General features: G+C 43.6%; 1 protein-coding gene across 3 annotated transcripts in view; it reads left to right on the top strand.

Moving 5' to 3' along the window:
- The window catches only part of DAO (D-amino acid oxidase), a 43,029-nt gene extending 30,552 nt beyond the window's left edge, over positions 1 to 12,477 (top strand). The window contains exons 11-12 of one of the 3 annotated variants that reach the window (XM_072600194.1): positions 10,649 to 10,714; positions 12,389 to 12,477. In XM_072600194.1, the coding sequence (XP_072456295.1) occupies positions 10,649 to 10,666 (18 nt within the window). In that variant the 3' untranslated portion in view covers positions 10,667 to 10,714; positions 12,389 to 12,477. Of the gene's footprint in view, positions 1 to 4,768; positions 7,153 to 10,648; positions 10,763 to 12,388 lie in introns of those variants that run through there. The other 2 variants (XM_072600193.1, XM_072600192.1) reach the window with 2 other exon arrangements.
- Positions 12,478 to 14,728: the final 2,251 nt, after the last annotated feature.

Below are 14,728 nucleotides of genomic sequence, written 5' to 3'. Positions count from 1 at the left end.
TCATCCCATGTAACAAACTGTATTCTTTTAAATAGAAAAAAAAAAGAAAAAGAAGAGGAAAAAAGCCAGCAAGACTGATAGAAAATATGTGCAATGAGCAACACCTATGGAGCTCCCACTCCTACAAAGGCATATGGTAGGCAGCAGTAGATAGAGCTTAGAGTCAGCAAGACCTGAGTTCAAATGCAGTTTCAGATACTTCCTGCCTGTGTGACAAGTCACTTCATTGCTGTCTGCCTCAGTTTCCTCAACCAAAAAACAGGGATCGTAATATCACCTATCTCTCAGTGTTGCTGTGATGACCAAAGACATGATATTTGTAAAGCACTTAGCACAGCGCCTGGCACATAGTAGGACTAATGTTTGCTTTCTTCATAATGGTTTTGTTTAATTTGGCAACATTTGCTTTTGACCTCTGCATGTGTATAGTTCTTTCCATTTCCATTCTTCTTGTACTCATTGTGTGGATCGTTTTCTTGGTTCTGCTGATTTCACTCTGCATCTGTTCTTGTAGATCTTTCCTACCTTTCCCTGTATTCATCATGCACATCATTGGGTCGCTGTTATTCACTCATTTCAGTCATGTCTGACTCTCCATGACCCCGCTGGGGTTTTCTTGGCAGAGATACCAGAGTGGTTTACCATTTCCTTCTCCAACTAATTTTACAGGTGAGAAAACTGAGGCAAACAGGGTTGTGCGACTTGCCCAGGCTCACAAAACTAGTCAGTGTTTGAGGTTAGATTTAAACTCAGGAAGATGATTCTTCCTGACTCCAGGGTCAGCACTCTATGCATTATGGCACCTTCTAGCTGCCTATTATATATCATTTTGTTAAAGCATGATAACACTCCATTGCTTTTATGCGCCACAATTAACCATCCTCCAGTCAGTGGGAATCTACTTTGTTTCCAATGTTTTGTTATCACAAAAAGTATTGTCATAAACATTTTAGTGAATATGGAGACTTGCTTCTTATCAATGTCGTCCAAGTTATAGAAATCCAGAAATGGAATCTCTGAGTCAAAAGTTATGGACATTTTAGTCACTTTAGTCGCTTTCCAAAATGATTCGATCAATTCACAGCTCCACCAGCAATGTACTTGTGTGCTTATCTTCTGCAACTTCACCAGGGTTGACTGTTGTCATTTTTTGATACCTTTGCCAATTTACAGAGTATGAGGTGAAATATCAGGGTTGTTTTGATTTACGTGTCTTTTATTAATAGTGCTTTTGAATAATTCTTTCACATGACTGTGAATACTTTGTAGTTCTTTTGAGAATTCTTTGCTCATATTCTTTGCTTATCTATTGGTGGATGGTCCCTGGGAATTCTTGAGTCTGTGGAAGATCTAGATAGTCAAAGCTTAGATAGGATAAAGAACACTGGCACCAGAAGCAGAAGTGCTGGTTTCCAATCCCACCTATCCTATCCACTACCTGTATGACTTGGCTAACTCAATGATCTTGAGACTCAGTTTCCTCATCTGTAAATAGAAGCAGGATTGGACTAGATGGCTTCTAAGTTCCATTCAATTTGAGAGCGATAAATTTTCAGAGGCGCTATGATAGTGTAGGGGATGACTGGATTTTTGTGTCAGAAAGACCTGGTTTCCATTCCCATCTTGACTACATTAATACCTGGAGGGCCTTGGGCAAGGTACTTCCTCATCCATACAATGAAGTATTTGGCTGAGAGGGTCTCTATGGTCCCTTTTGATTTCATATTTAGGATTCTAAAAATTTATAACTGACATTTCCATGACCCCTTCAAGTTTGCCCAGAGCTTCACATCCATGATCTCATTTGAGCCTCACAACAGCCAACAATAGGTATTATGGGTATTATTGTCTCCATTTTACAGATGAGGAAACTGAGTCCAAGATAAGTTAAGTGATTTTTCCAAAGTCACACAGGTAGGCAAGGAACAGAGCTGGAATTCTGAACCAAAGTCTTTTCAACTCCAAATTCTAGGCTCTTTCCAACTCAGAGGAATGAATTTATTTCCTTTTCCAAATCAGAGGTAATGGAAGGAAGTCTTTAATCGGAAAGTAGAAAGGTCACAGGGGTCCTCGGACCTTTGGGGTTATAGGATTATAGATTCTGAGCGGGAAGGGACCTCAAAATTCCCCTCATTTTACAGATGAGGAAACTGAGGCCCACAGAAGTGAGGTTACTCTCCCAAGCTCATATAGGCATTAAATGGCAGAGGGAGGATTTGAACCCAGGACCTGTGACACCAAATCCAGTGCTCTTTCCCACTGTCCCATACTACCTAGGGAAAACACAGACTGAACAGGAGAAATGTGATGGCATGAATTATTTGGGCAACTGTCTCAGGGATAAAGGAGATTCCTGTGTAGAGTGGGAGGTAGGTCAAGATGCCTCTGATGGTTCCTCCTAGTCCAAGATGCTAAGATTTAGGTGTCTGGGATTTTGTATCTGTAGGAGAAATCCACTGGTCAATAGATGAAGCAATTTTTTTGGGGGGGGGGCACTCAACTTGATATCTTTTGTGCTTGGAGAGGATCTATCTTGATCAGTTGAACCCAGTCCCCTTGACCCAGGCTCATCAATGGAGTTTCATTCCTTATTCTTTCGTCTTTGTCCTACTCTCTTCCTGTTTTAATACCAGATGGAACCACAGGTTCACCCAGAGAGACATTGTGTTGTGGTAACTTACCAGATCTGACTCATTAATATTCACCATCCTCAGCACTTGTGACGACTACACTTGAAAGTAGAAAGTTCTGGGTTCAAATCTTGTCTCACACACTTACTAGCTGTGTGACCCCAGGAAAGTCATTTAACTTCTTTTTAATTGAATTATTTTATTTGTTTTCAGTGTTCGACAATCACTTCCATATATCTTAGATTGTTTTCCACTCCTTTCCGCTCATTACCCCCTCGGTCCCCCCTCCCTCCCTGAGACGGTGTACAATCTTATATAGGTTCTCCACATGGTTGTTATCCTTCGTTGTCAAAGAGGACCAAAATGACATCACCATTGTAAAGTGAAATTTCAGTGTGTCTGACTGTGGCTGATCAGATCAATACAAGCTCGGAATGCTCTACCGCAGGTTGGGCACAGATAGTCCGTGTGAACATTTGGGGTGGATACTCCAAATTTGTGCATCCTACATTTTCTTTATGTTGTCTCAATTCTGCTTTGCTCAAAGAGCACAGCACCCTTTCTGATGTGGGCACGCCATGCTGAGTGGTCCTGTGCCAGTGTCTCCCATGTTGCACAGTCAAATCCAAAGTTCTTGAGACAGACCTTGACAGTTCACATGCATTCCTATTAAATGCAAGTTGCATAGAAGAATGAAAATGAATGGAAGAAACCATAAAACAAAACGAAACAAAATATAATGCAAAAGAAAATGGTCTGTTTTTGTCTGTGATCCAATTCTATAGTTCTTTCTCAGGATGTGGAAGGTGTTTGCCTCGAGTCCATTGGGAAATTTTTAAGTCCATGCATATCAATCAAGTACTAAGTCTACCAGAAAAATTTCTCACACACTGTGGCTGTTGCTGTGTACAAAGTCCTCCTGGTTCTGAGTCATTTAATTTTTGCCAGCCTCAGTTTTTTCCTCTGTAAAATGGGGGAGCTGGACTCAAACTCTTAAGTTCCATTCTTGAGCTCTAAATTTCTGATCTTGCTATCATGGATTTTTCAGTTGGAAGGAACTTAAAAGATCATGTAGTCTGAGGACCTCATTTTACATATGAGGAAACTGAGGCTCAGAGAGAGGGGGGAATGATTTGTCCAAGGTCAAGTAAGTGAAAGCATTGGGATGGCTCAGAGAGTTTCCATTCTGAGTCTGATGTCCAGGCAGATGCTCAGGACAGAGGGTGAGCAGTTGTGAAGTTGTATGGGAAGGCTTAGCATACTTCTCATTTATCTCAAATGGGACTTGACCAGAGCTATGTAATTTGATTTTTTAAAATAGGAACAAAAAAACTCATTGAAAGAAAAGGTGATAAATGCAATGAAAATGGGGCCCCTGAATTGCATTGAAAACTTATTCTGATTTTAGCTTGAAGATGACCCTGAGTCATGGTGCTTGGAAAGGCACCAGAATTCCAAAGAAGGCTGAGTGGAACCAGGAATAATTTAGAGAGAGATAATCCATGCCCTGCTCCTCCCTCAGCCCCTAATCCATCAACCGTGACTGATTATAGAGCTGAGGTATGATGTAAGGTAGTGATGCCCAGAGATGGACATGCCATCAGAGGTCCCCAGGGAAGGAGAAAGCTGTCCACTAGGCTGAGTTATAGAACTTTGGAGACCTGGGGGTTCATCCTACTGTCCTCTATGGCTGAGAGTCGTAGAGTATAAACAACCTTTTCAAAGTCACTCAGTCAGTATGGGTCAAAGGCAAGACTTGAACACACAACCAGCTCTCTATCCACTGGGTCATATAGAATGTCAAAACTGAAAAGGCAAGAGCTGGAAGGGGCCTCAGAACAGGGAATGTCAGGGCTGGGAGGGCATTTAGAACACAGACTTTCAAAGCTGGTTAAAGTATTTTCATACAACAGCACTGTATGGAAGGTTACACAGATAGAAGTTATTACCATTTGCATTTCACAGATAAGGCAACCGAGGCTCAGAGAAACTCAGCAACTTGCCCAGGGTTAGTCATCCCATTATAAATGGAACTCTCAAGCATACTGATCTCGATGAATGAGAGAAGAATTTTCTCTTCTCTTCTGCCATCTCCCAGCAGCAGGCTCAGTGACCACCATGTTTCTTGGTTCTTTCAGATCATTCATAACTACGGCCATGGTGGTTATGGGATCACGATCCATTGGGGCTGTGCCCTGGAGGCTGCCAGGCTCTTTGGGCAAATCCTAGAAGAAAGGAAGCTGCCCAACCTTCCTCCATCTCACCTCTGAAGGTGCCTGAATCTCAGCTTCCAAAGCCAGTCATCCTCCATCATTCCCACCCCCTCCCCTTGACTCAATCAATCTGTTGATTCAGATGACTTTCTCTCACCCCTTCTCCCCCATCTCCAGCCCTTTGAGTCAAGAAGTCCAGGCCTGGGAAAACAAGGAGGAATCAAGAAGCTTCTCCTGCAGGACAGAATACACAGCTCTAGAATCCCATGGCTCCCTGGGTTCACCTCTCTCCTGGATGTTGAGAAGGGCAGAATGAGGCATGGCTGGTGGTCTTCCAAAAGATTTCATGGGTGAGAAGATGTGCAAAGGCAATCTAGTTCAATTCCCCTTCATTTTACAGATAAGGAAACCGAGGCCAGAGAGGTAAAGGGCATTGTTGAAGGTCACACCAGCAGTGTCAGCTATGGACCTGACACTCAGAATCACAGGATTTTAGAGCCATGAAGTAGGGAGCTTACAGACCATCTTGTGCAATGCTCCCATTTTGCAGATGAGTAGACTGAGACACTCTGAACCCATAGAGAGAAGCTGACTTGCCAAAGGTCATGCAACTAGTTCTAGAATGCCAATCTCTTCACTCCTAGATTAGGGCACTTATTACCGGATCATAGCACATTGTGCTGATGAGAGGGCAGATCCAGAGATCCCAAGCTCTAAAGAAATGGGAGAGTAGACAAGTGGAGAGACTGGAACCCACAGCAGACAAGGACCTTCCCGTACCCTGGATTTCTGGGATCTTCAGGCAACCAACTCAGCCTCATGGCCCCAGCATCCCTCCTAACTCTCCCCTGACCCTCATTCCAACCCCTAGGAAGTATTGCTCCACATGGAAATCCTTTATCAAGAAAAAAAAATAAATGAACTCCCTAAATACCCTCCTTATTTGAGAATCAGTACTTAATGTCTTTTGGCCCTGCACCACTGAGGATGACGAATGGGATCCTGAATGTTTAACCAAAAAATAAACAGAAGAAATGATCCTTTTCCTGGAGCAAAAGGCTCTGCCCATTATGAGGCCTCTGAGCTGCCTTGAAGAGAGACGGGAGCATCTGAGGATAAGGGACTCCCTGGGCAAGTGATATCCAGACTTCACTAACCCCAAGTCCCTGCTGTTAACAATGGGGATGTCATTGGCTTCCCTCACAATCATAGACTATCGGGGGGGAGAAGCCAAGATGGCAGAGTAGAAAGACACACATATGCCAGCTCCAAACCCACAGCCCATAAATTACCTGTAAAGAAGAACTCCCAACAAATTCTGGAGCAGCGGAAGCCATAGAACAACAGAGTGGGGGAGATTTCTGTTCCAGAGAGACCTGAAAAACTGACCCAAAAGGTCCGTCGCACACTAGACCTGGAGCAGAGCCCAGCCCTGCCTTGGTCGCGGGGCACCAAGAGGAGCAGATCCAAACAGGCTTCAGGGACAGGATCTCTAGCGGCCATGCTGGTCCCTCCACCCAGGCGCCAAAGGTCAATGAGAAAGTCTCTTTGGCTGGCCAAGAGGGGAGCAGGGTGTGTCCATAACTCAGGCCCCTCTGGAGGCACCAGCGGAGGCTGTAGCAGACAGGGGCTCCCAAAGCAAGCAGGAGCTCAGATCTATTGTTGAAGGTCTCCTCATAAACCCCCTGAGGGAACTGAGCCATGAGTGGTGGCCCTGCCCCTACCCAAGCAGCTGAACTTAATCTCACACTGAATAGCAGCCCCGTCCCCACCCAAAGCCCTGAGGCTGGGAAGCAGCATTTGAATCTCAGACCCAAAGCGCTGGCTGGGCGGATCTGGAGGCAAGGTGGGTGCAGAGAGGACACTCAGAAGTCAAGTCACTGGCTGGGAAAATGCCCAGAAAAGGGAAAAAAATAAGACCATAGAAGGATACTTTCTTGGTGAACAGGTATCTCCTCCCATCCTTTCAGATGAGGAAGAACAACGCTTACCATCAGGGAAAGACATAAAAGTCAAGGCTTCTGTATCCCAAACATCCAGAACAAATATTCAGTGGGCTCAGGCCATGGAAGAGCTCAAAAAGGATTTTGAAAATCAAGTTAGAGGGATGGAGGAAAAACTGGGAAGAGAAATGAGAGAGATACAAGAAAAGCATGAGAAGCAGGTCAACACCTTGCTAAAGGAGACCCAAAAAAATGCTGAAGAAAATAACAACTTGAAAAATAGGGTAACTCAATTGGCAAAAGAGGTTCAAAAAGCCAATGAGGAGAAGAATGCTTTAAAAAAGCAGAATTAGCTAAATGGAAAAAGAGGTTCAAAAGCTCACTGAAGAAAATAGTTCTTTCAAAATTAGAATGGAACAGATGGAGGCTAATGACTTTATGAGAAACCAAGAAATCACAAAACCAAACCAAAAGAATCATAGACTATCAGGGCTGGGAGGGGCCTTAGAACTGGGGATGTCAGAGCTGGGAGAGGGGTTAGAAGAGTGAAGGTATATGTAAGCCTCTGGGTCTCAGTTTCTTCATCTATAAAATGAGGATGTTGGACTAGATATCTTCTAAGGTCTAAATCCAGTGATCTTGATGTTCAAAATGAGATTTAACTTAGAACACAGATTATTAAATCCGTAACAGACCTTGGAGAAGATCTAGTCCAATCCCCTCATTTTACAGATGGGGGCATGGAGTCCCAGGAAGTGAGTGCTGCTCAAGGTCACCGGCTAGTCAATGATGAGGGACCAGGGCTCAAGGCCAGTCTTTCTGACCCTTGCACCTTCAGGCTTTCATTTCTTTCTTCTTCTCCCTACTGCCCTTCTCCTCTTAGCTCCTGACTCCATTCCACTTAATCCACAGGTCACTGAGCAAATGTCCAGTGGTCCTATGGGAGAGATCTGTCCTGTCCTTGGACTGCATGTTCTTAATGGCCTCTCTCAAGAACAGTTCTTACATGAGTTGATAAAACATCTCTGAAGAACCAAGTCTGCCCACTGTGGTGTAACCATAAGGCACAGACCCCAGAAGTCATCACAATGGGCCTGGATGAACCACATTCTCTTATCTAGAGGAGGGGAGGCTGTTACAGCTGATCATCTTAAAAAATGATTCATTTTTATTTTGTCAAGATCAAATATGTGGGGAAAGGTGAATCTGAACTAGCTAACTAGCTAGTCTTTAAAGGGAAACCCTAAAGAATGGGGCATCCAAGGTCCAAAGACAGGGAGGATTCAATCTGGATGCATATCCATTTGGGACCTTTCTGTAAGCTCTTAATTCAAGCTGTGGGATCATCTCAAAGCCTAGTTTCAAACGTCCCTTCCCTTTTTCTTTTCATGAAACACAGTGTATAAAGGGTTATAAGACTAAGAGCTGGAAGAGATTTTGTTGAATCATTCAGTCTAATTGCTCCCCTTCTGCCTCTCTTATTTTACAGATGGGGAAACTGAGACCTAGAGTGGTTAGGTGACTTGCCCAAGGTCACACAAGTAGTCAGTGTCAAAGCCAGGATTTAAACCTGCATCTTTTTTTTCTCACCCCAATGTTCAATACCATGTCATTCTACTTTTTGATTTATTCCCCAAAAGTTGAGTTTTACAATCAATCAGCTTCTCTTTGAAATCTTTCTGACGCGTCTGCCTTTTATGGATAACATGAACCAAGAGCGAGTCTTTCTTTCCTCAAACAAAGCTCTGTTCCATTGTGAAACATTGTTTTAAAATTTTTCATCTATATTTACTTCAAAGTAAAGAGGTCTAAGGTGAGAGGCAGGACCCCAAGAGATCTTGTCCTGCTGGAGCTCTTGACAGAATCTAAGAAGATGAAATTCAACAAGGATCAATTTAAAGTCTTAAACTTGAGTTAAAAAAAATAAACTCATCGAGGGAGCCTTGGTTAAGCAACAGTTAGTCTGAAAAAGAACTGGGGGTATTAGAGGACCACGAGTTCACTATGGGTTTGCAAAATAATATGATAGCCCCCCAAAAGCTATTGTGATTCTGGCTGGCATTGAGAGAAGTATCACTGACAGAAACAAGAGGGTGACAGGCTGGCTGTCCTGGGCTATCCTCAGATTACAGGTGGAAAATTGCATTTAGTTCTGGTTGACACTGTTTAAGAAGGGTCTTTATAAGTCAGAGAGTGTCTAGAGGAGGACAATCAGGAAAGGAAGGAGTGAAGAAGGAAAGGGAAGGAGGAAAGGGAGGAAAGGAAGGGGAGAGGGAAGTAGTGGAAGAGGGAAGGAAGGGAGAGAAGAAAAAGGGAAAGGAAGAAGAGAACGAGGAAAGAAACAAGTGAGGGAAGGAAGGGGAGAAGGAAGGAATTAGGGAGCGAAAGAAGGAAGGAGAGAGGGGAAATAAAGGGGAGGGAAGGGAGAAAAGAAGGAAGGAAGGGCTTATTAAATACCTCCTCTATGTGAGGCACTATACTAAGCACTTTACAAAATATCTTATTTCATATGGAAGGGTGCTGAGTGCATAGCATAAAGTTAGTTGAAGGATTTGGGGATGTTTAACCTGAAGAAAAGACATTAGAGGAGGGAGGCAAGATAGCTGTCTTCAGTTATCTGAAAAACTGTTAAATGGGAGATCTGACTTGCTCTGTTAGGCACAGAGGACAGAACCAGGAACAATGAGTAGCACCTGTATCTGTCCTTCCTTCTAGAAGAGGACCAAAATGACAGCACCATGATAAAATGAAGTTTCTGTGTGACCACTTGTGGCTAATCAGACCAATACAAACTCAGAATATTCTACCACAGATTGGGCACAGAGAGTCCCTGTGAACATTTGGGGTAGTTATTCCAAATCTGTGCTCCCTATGTTTTCTTTGTGCTATTTCAATTATGCTTTGCTCACAGAGCACAGCACCCTTTCTGATGTGGACACATCATGCTGAGCGGTCCTATGCCAGTATTTCCTATGTCCCACAGTCAAATCCAAAGTTCTTGAGAGAGACCTTGACAGTGTCCTTGTATCCCTCCTTCTGACTACCCTATGACAACCTGCCCCATGCGAGTTAAATCTGTGATCAGTCCAGCACTCTGCCTCACACACTGCCTTTGTCACTCTCACATCTTGTCTTTCTCTTCTCCTTATAGTCACATAGTCTATTAGATGCCAGTGTTTGCTGCAAGGGTACATCCATGAAGTTTTATTGCATTTAGGTAAATGGAAGACAGTATTGATGATGAGATCAAGTGATGCCCAAGTCTTCAGCTGTAAATGACCATGGCTGTTGCTGTTTCCAACTCCATGGCTCCCTAGGACTCCCTGCCAAGTCTGGTAGCCTGAGCCTACTCTAGCATTAAAGTCACCCAGAATTATAAGCTTGTCCTCTTTTGGCACATTGATGATAAGGGTCTTTAGGTCTTCACAAAATTTTTCTTTGACCTTATCAGGGTTTGTCATGGTGGGAGCATAGGCATTGATGATGGTGGCATGGCTCTTTCCTGCAAGTGGTGATCGCATTGTCATGAGCCTGTCATTCACTCCTTCTGGCAGGCATACCAGCTTGCTGATTAGATTGGTTTTGATTGCAAAACCTATGCCAGCTTCACAGTGCTCCCCTTCACTGCACCCACTCCAGAAAAAGGTATATCCAACTCCATCTTCAGTAAGCTGGCCTTCATTTGCCAGCCTTGTTTCACTCAAGGCTGCTATTTGGATGTGATATCTGTTGAGTTACCTTGCAGCAAGAGTAGTTCGTCTTTCTGGTCTACTGGCTTTTGTATTGTCTGTAAGTGTGCACACATTCCATGTGCCAATGGGGAGCAGAGCCATCTTTACCAATGTTTTTGTACACTTTGTAGATTTTTTTGGTGATTTGACTGCATGGTGGGATTCCCTGCCTGCTGCGGTAATCAGGCCAAGGTTGGGTAAGTAGACAATTTTTAGGGCACCTTTTCTAGCCCCCTTCCTCACACCAGGAGGTGAGCAGTGTGATCCTTAAAAGGCTGCTCAGACACCCAGGAGACTGCTGAGGAAAACCTTCCCAGCACTTGTAGCTGTCCAAAGCAGGAAGGGGCCCCTACTAGCACTGGTGGGTTTCCTCCAGGGTTGTGCTGGGAAATATTTAACAACTGTCTGGGGGAGTGGGATGTGGTAGGGGTGGGAGAGTGGTAGGAGATGAATGCCCTACATATACCATACACATGTTTAAGTTTAATTTGTATCCTTAACATTTTCTTCAACATATTCTTAAGACAATCAATGAAACAATAAATCAAACCCTGATTTGACAAGATGATTTCCAAGATATACATGCTCACACCAAAAACTCAAATCTGTGCCAGCTGGCTCCTGAACACTCCTGTCTAGTTCTCTCTTTAAGGAGGTCTTCAAGTAGAGGATGGATTGCTCCTTGTTGAGAATATTGTAATGGGGATTCTTTTTGGATAAGGGTTTCACTTGAATAGCCACCGAGGACACTTACAACTCTTAAATTCTGGGATTTCCTACCAGTTTGTCATCCATTTGCCTTGCCTTTGAAGGTAGCCACATTCTTTAGAAAAATCCTGATAACCCAGAGAGTGCTTAGAGGAGAACAGCCAGGAATGGTGAGGGAACTGGAGACCATGTTGTATGTTGAAGGCACTAGGGATGTTTAGTCTGGAGAAACAGAAAACTATTAGGGGTTGGGGGTGGGGGAAGCGACATAGTGGCTATCTTCAAGTACCCAAAGGATTGTTTCATTGAAGAAGGATTGGTCTTCTTTGACTTGGTCCCAGAGGATAGAACGAGGAAAAATGAATGGAAATTGAGGAGAAAAATAAGAGTCTTGGATAAGGAAATAATTGTTATCCATTGGAACTGACCCAAAGTGGAATGGGCTGGCTTGGCTGGTATGTGTTCTCTCTCATTGGAAGTGGCCAAACACAGGCTGGATAGAGACTTACAGGGCATTTGATAGAGAGGAATATTGTTCAAGTACGTTTAGATGGCTGGGCCCTGAAGTTAGTTAAATGCTAAACTGAGATTTCATGATTCAGATAGTTACAACTGGCACTTACCTAGGGCTTCTATGTTTACAAAATTACTTAACCTGGTTTGCCTCAGTTTCCCCAACTGTAAAATGAGCTGGAGGAGGAAATGGAAAACCACTCCAGTATCTTTACCAAGAAAACCCCAGATGGGACCACAAAGAATTGATCATGACTGAAATGATGAACAACAATTACAAATATGACTTCATCTGATTCTCACAATAACTCTGAGAGAGGGATACGATTGGTATCCCCAGACTTCAATGTCACTGGAGGAGAGAGTGAAACCAACAACTTTGCATAGCTCTGCCTCACTCACATCCAATTCATGCTCAACTCAAGACATCATACTTGTGCCATCATGGGTCCTCTTTGGGAATGAAGAACAAGCAACATGAGATGAAGAAAGTGAGGTAGGCAGTGACTTGCCCAGGATCACACAGCTAGAAAGTGACCAAGGCTGGATTTGAACTCAGGTCTTCCTGACTTCAGGTCCAGCACTCTACACACTGTGCCTCTTCTGGCATCTATAGCCAATGTTGGTCAACATGATTTCTACTTTTTCAGCTTAAAACCATGGATAGCTATGGAATAAAGAAAAAGATGGCTGTGGAGTCAGATGAGCCAGGCACTACCACTTACTACCTGTATGACTGGACAAAGCCCTTCCTCTCTCCCATCCTGTTTCATTCTCTGTAAAATAAGGAGGTAGGACTGGATGAGGTCATTTTATATTATCTTTGGACTTTAATAAGGGCCAGAGCTTGAGTTAATCAATCAGAAAAAGAACATGGACCTAACAGTCTCTTTGTTCTCTGAAGTAAACTCACAAAATGCCTCTTCTTACGTCCACAAGGCCAGATGGGGCTGGCTTAGCATACTTTATGAGACCCTTAACCAGAGACACTATCTTGAATAATAGGACTTTTCCATATCTTAATATTTTATGGGCGTATACTATGTTATGACATGTTAACGGTAAAGAAAACAGATATCCTGAGTTGTAATTTCAATCGACACCTTGTCAACTCTCTTATCTCATTGTATTTACAACCTATCCAATTAAGAAACTTCTTTCTCATTGTATAGTTAATCACAGATGGAGATCATAAATCTAGAGGAACACAGACATCCTGGGGTCATCCTAAAATAGATTTGAGCCTGGTCATTCTGATATTAGTCAGTCAGAAGTTTTTCTGGCTCTGTGATCAGTAACTGCTAGCTTTAAGGGAATAAACAATACGCATTCAGTCTGTTTGCCTTTTTTAACCAAACTTTCAGGTCGACAGAAGTGATCTCTTGTCCTCTGCCATAATCCCTGCCCCCTGTCCCCACCACAAAAACCTGATCACACACCATAGGCAACATTGCCACAAGATACTGGTTTTCAGGACTGAAAGCCTTTGAGCTAACCCATACATGCAGGTGTTGTTATTAGCAGCTGGTATTCTAAAGGGAAAACCCACATGCCTGACATTGCCTAGGAGAGCTCAGTCACCTGATAATAATTAGAAATGTTGTCAAGTCTCAGTCCAAGCTGCTGAGAGAGAAAGAGAGAGAGAGAGAGAGAGAGAGAGAGAGAGAGAGAGAGAGAGAGAGAGAGAGAGAGAGAGAGGGAGGGAGGGAGGGAGGGAGGGAGGGAGGGAGGGAGGAAGAGAGAGAGAGAGAGAGAGAGAGAGAGAGGAGAGAGAGAGAGAGAAACAGAGAGAGAGACAGAGACAGAGACAGATAGACTGACAGACAGAGAGGAACTAAAAACTTTGTAACTGTTATATTCAAGCTTGGTTCTGGAGGAAGAAAAAGGGAGAAAGCCCACGTTTCTGCCTTCTTTGTAGAGGTGGGGGACTATGGGTGTGGAAGGCTGTTTTTAGGGGGAGGGGGTTGCTTTGCCTTTATAAATCTTTTTTGTTACTATGCACATAGTAGGCACTTAGTAAACGTTCATTGGATTGTTAGATTGGAGAATGGCCAGACATTGACCCCTCGTTGTCATCCCTTCCAGGGGCAATCCAAAATCCCCATTCTATTCCAACCCTTAACCCCATTTCCACCTTCCTCCCATTGATGATGATGGATCCCTTCAAGGCTCCCTGCCTTGTGGGGCAGACACTGTATCATATTCTAAGAACTTCTGGGCTTTGCTATATACCTTGAAGCTGAATCTGCCTATATTTGTCATCTCTCCCACTTAGAATCTGTGCTCCTTGAGGGCAGGGAATGTTTCACTTTTTAATTTATATTCCAGCTAAAAGTTGGCCAGTGTCTGTTACATAGTAAGTGCTTATTAAATATCTTTTCATTTATTTTCCATCCAAGAGACTCTTAACTGCAGAATCTTTTCCAGTAAGATTAACCCAGAGGACAATATGGGACAGTCACAAATGCACAACTCACCAAGGGCCATCACCAACATGTTTTAATAATAAATGAACTTACAGACTTTGTTCCCTTGCAATGTTTACTGAAAACAGACATCTCCAAGCTAAAAAATGTCAGCAGCTTCTTTGGCCTTTGATGAGAGCTGAGGATGCTCTCCTTCCCGATGAGATCCCCTTGCTTTCACAATGGGAAATGTCACATTTTGAACTAAGTACTGTAGACCAATGTATGCCACTGACATGAAACCTAGTTAGTCTCCTTCTCCTGGCCCCAGATGCAAGCCAAGTTTGGCCTTTACAGAAAGGCAGACTCTCCCTGCTGACCCACCCATGTTCTGTCCACCAAAGAGGGCCACCATTCCCCCTAGGAGGTATGAGTGGTACCCCAAACCACCCCTGGGATGGTGATATCATGAGCATTGGCAAGGGATGGCAGCAAAGAAACCGGAGCTGAGGGATGAGGACCCAAAAACTGAGCATCCCCAACCCTAGCTTCAGAATAATACTGAGATGTGTGTGGGCACATTTG

Source organism: Notamacropus eugenii, chromosome 4 (genome assembly GCF_028372415.1).
Source record: "Notamacropus eugenii isolate mMacEug1 chromosome 4, mMacEug1.pri_v2, whole genome shotgun sequence".
NCBI lineage: Eukaryota > Metazoa > Chordata > Mammalia > Diprotodontia > Macropodidae > Notamacropus > Notamacropus eugenii.
Note: the sequence above shows the minus strand (reverse complement) of the source record. Positions and strands in the feature narration are given on the sequence as shown.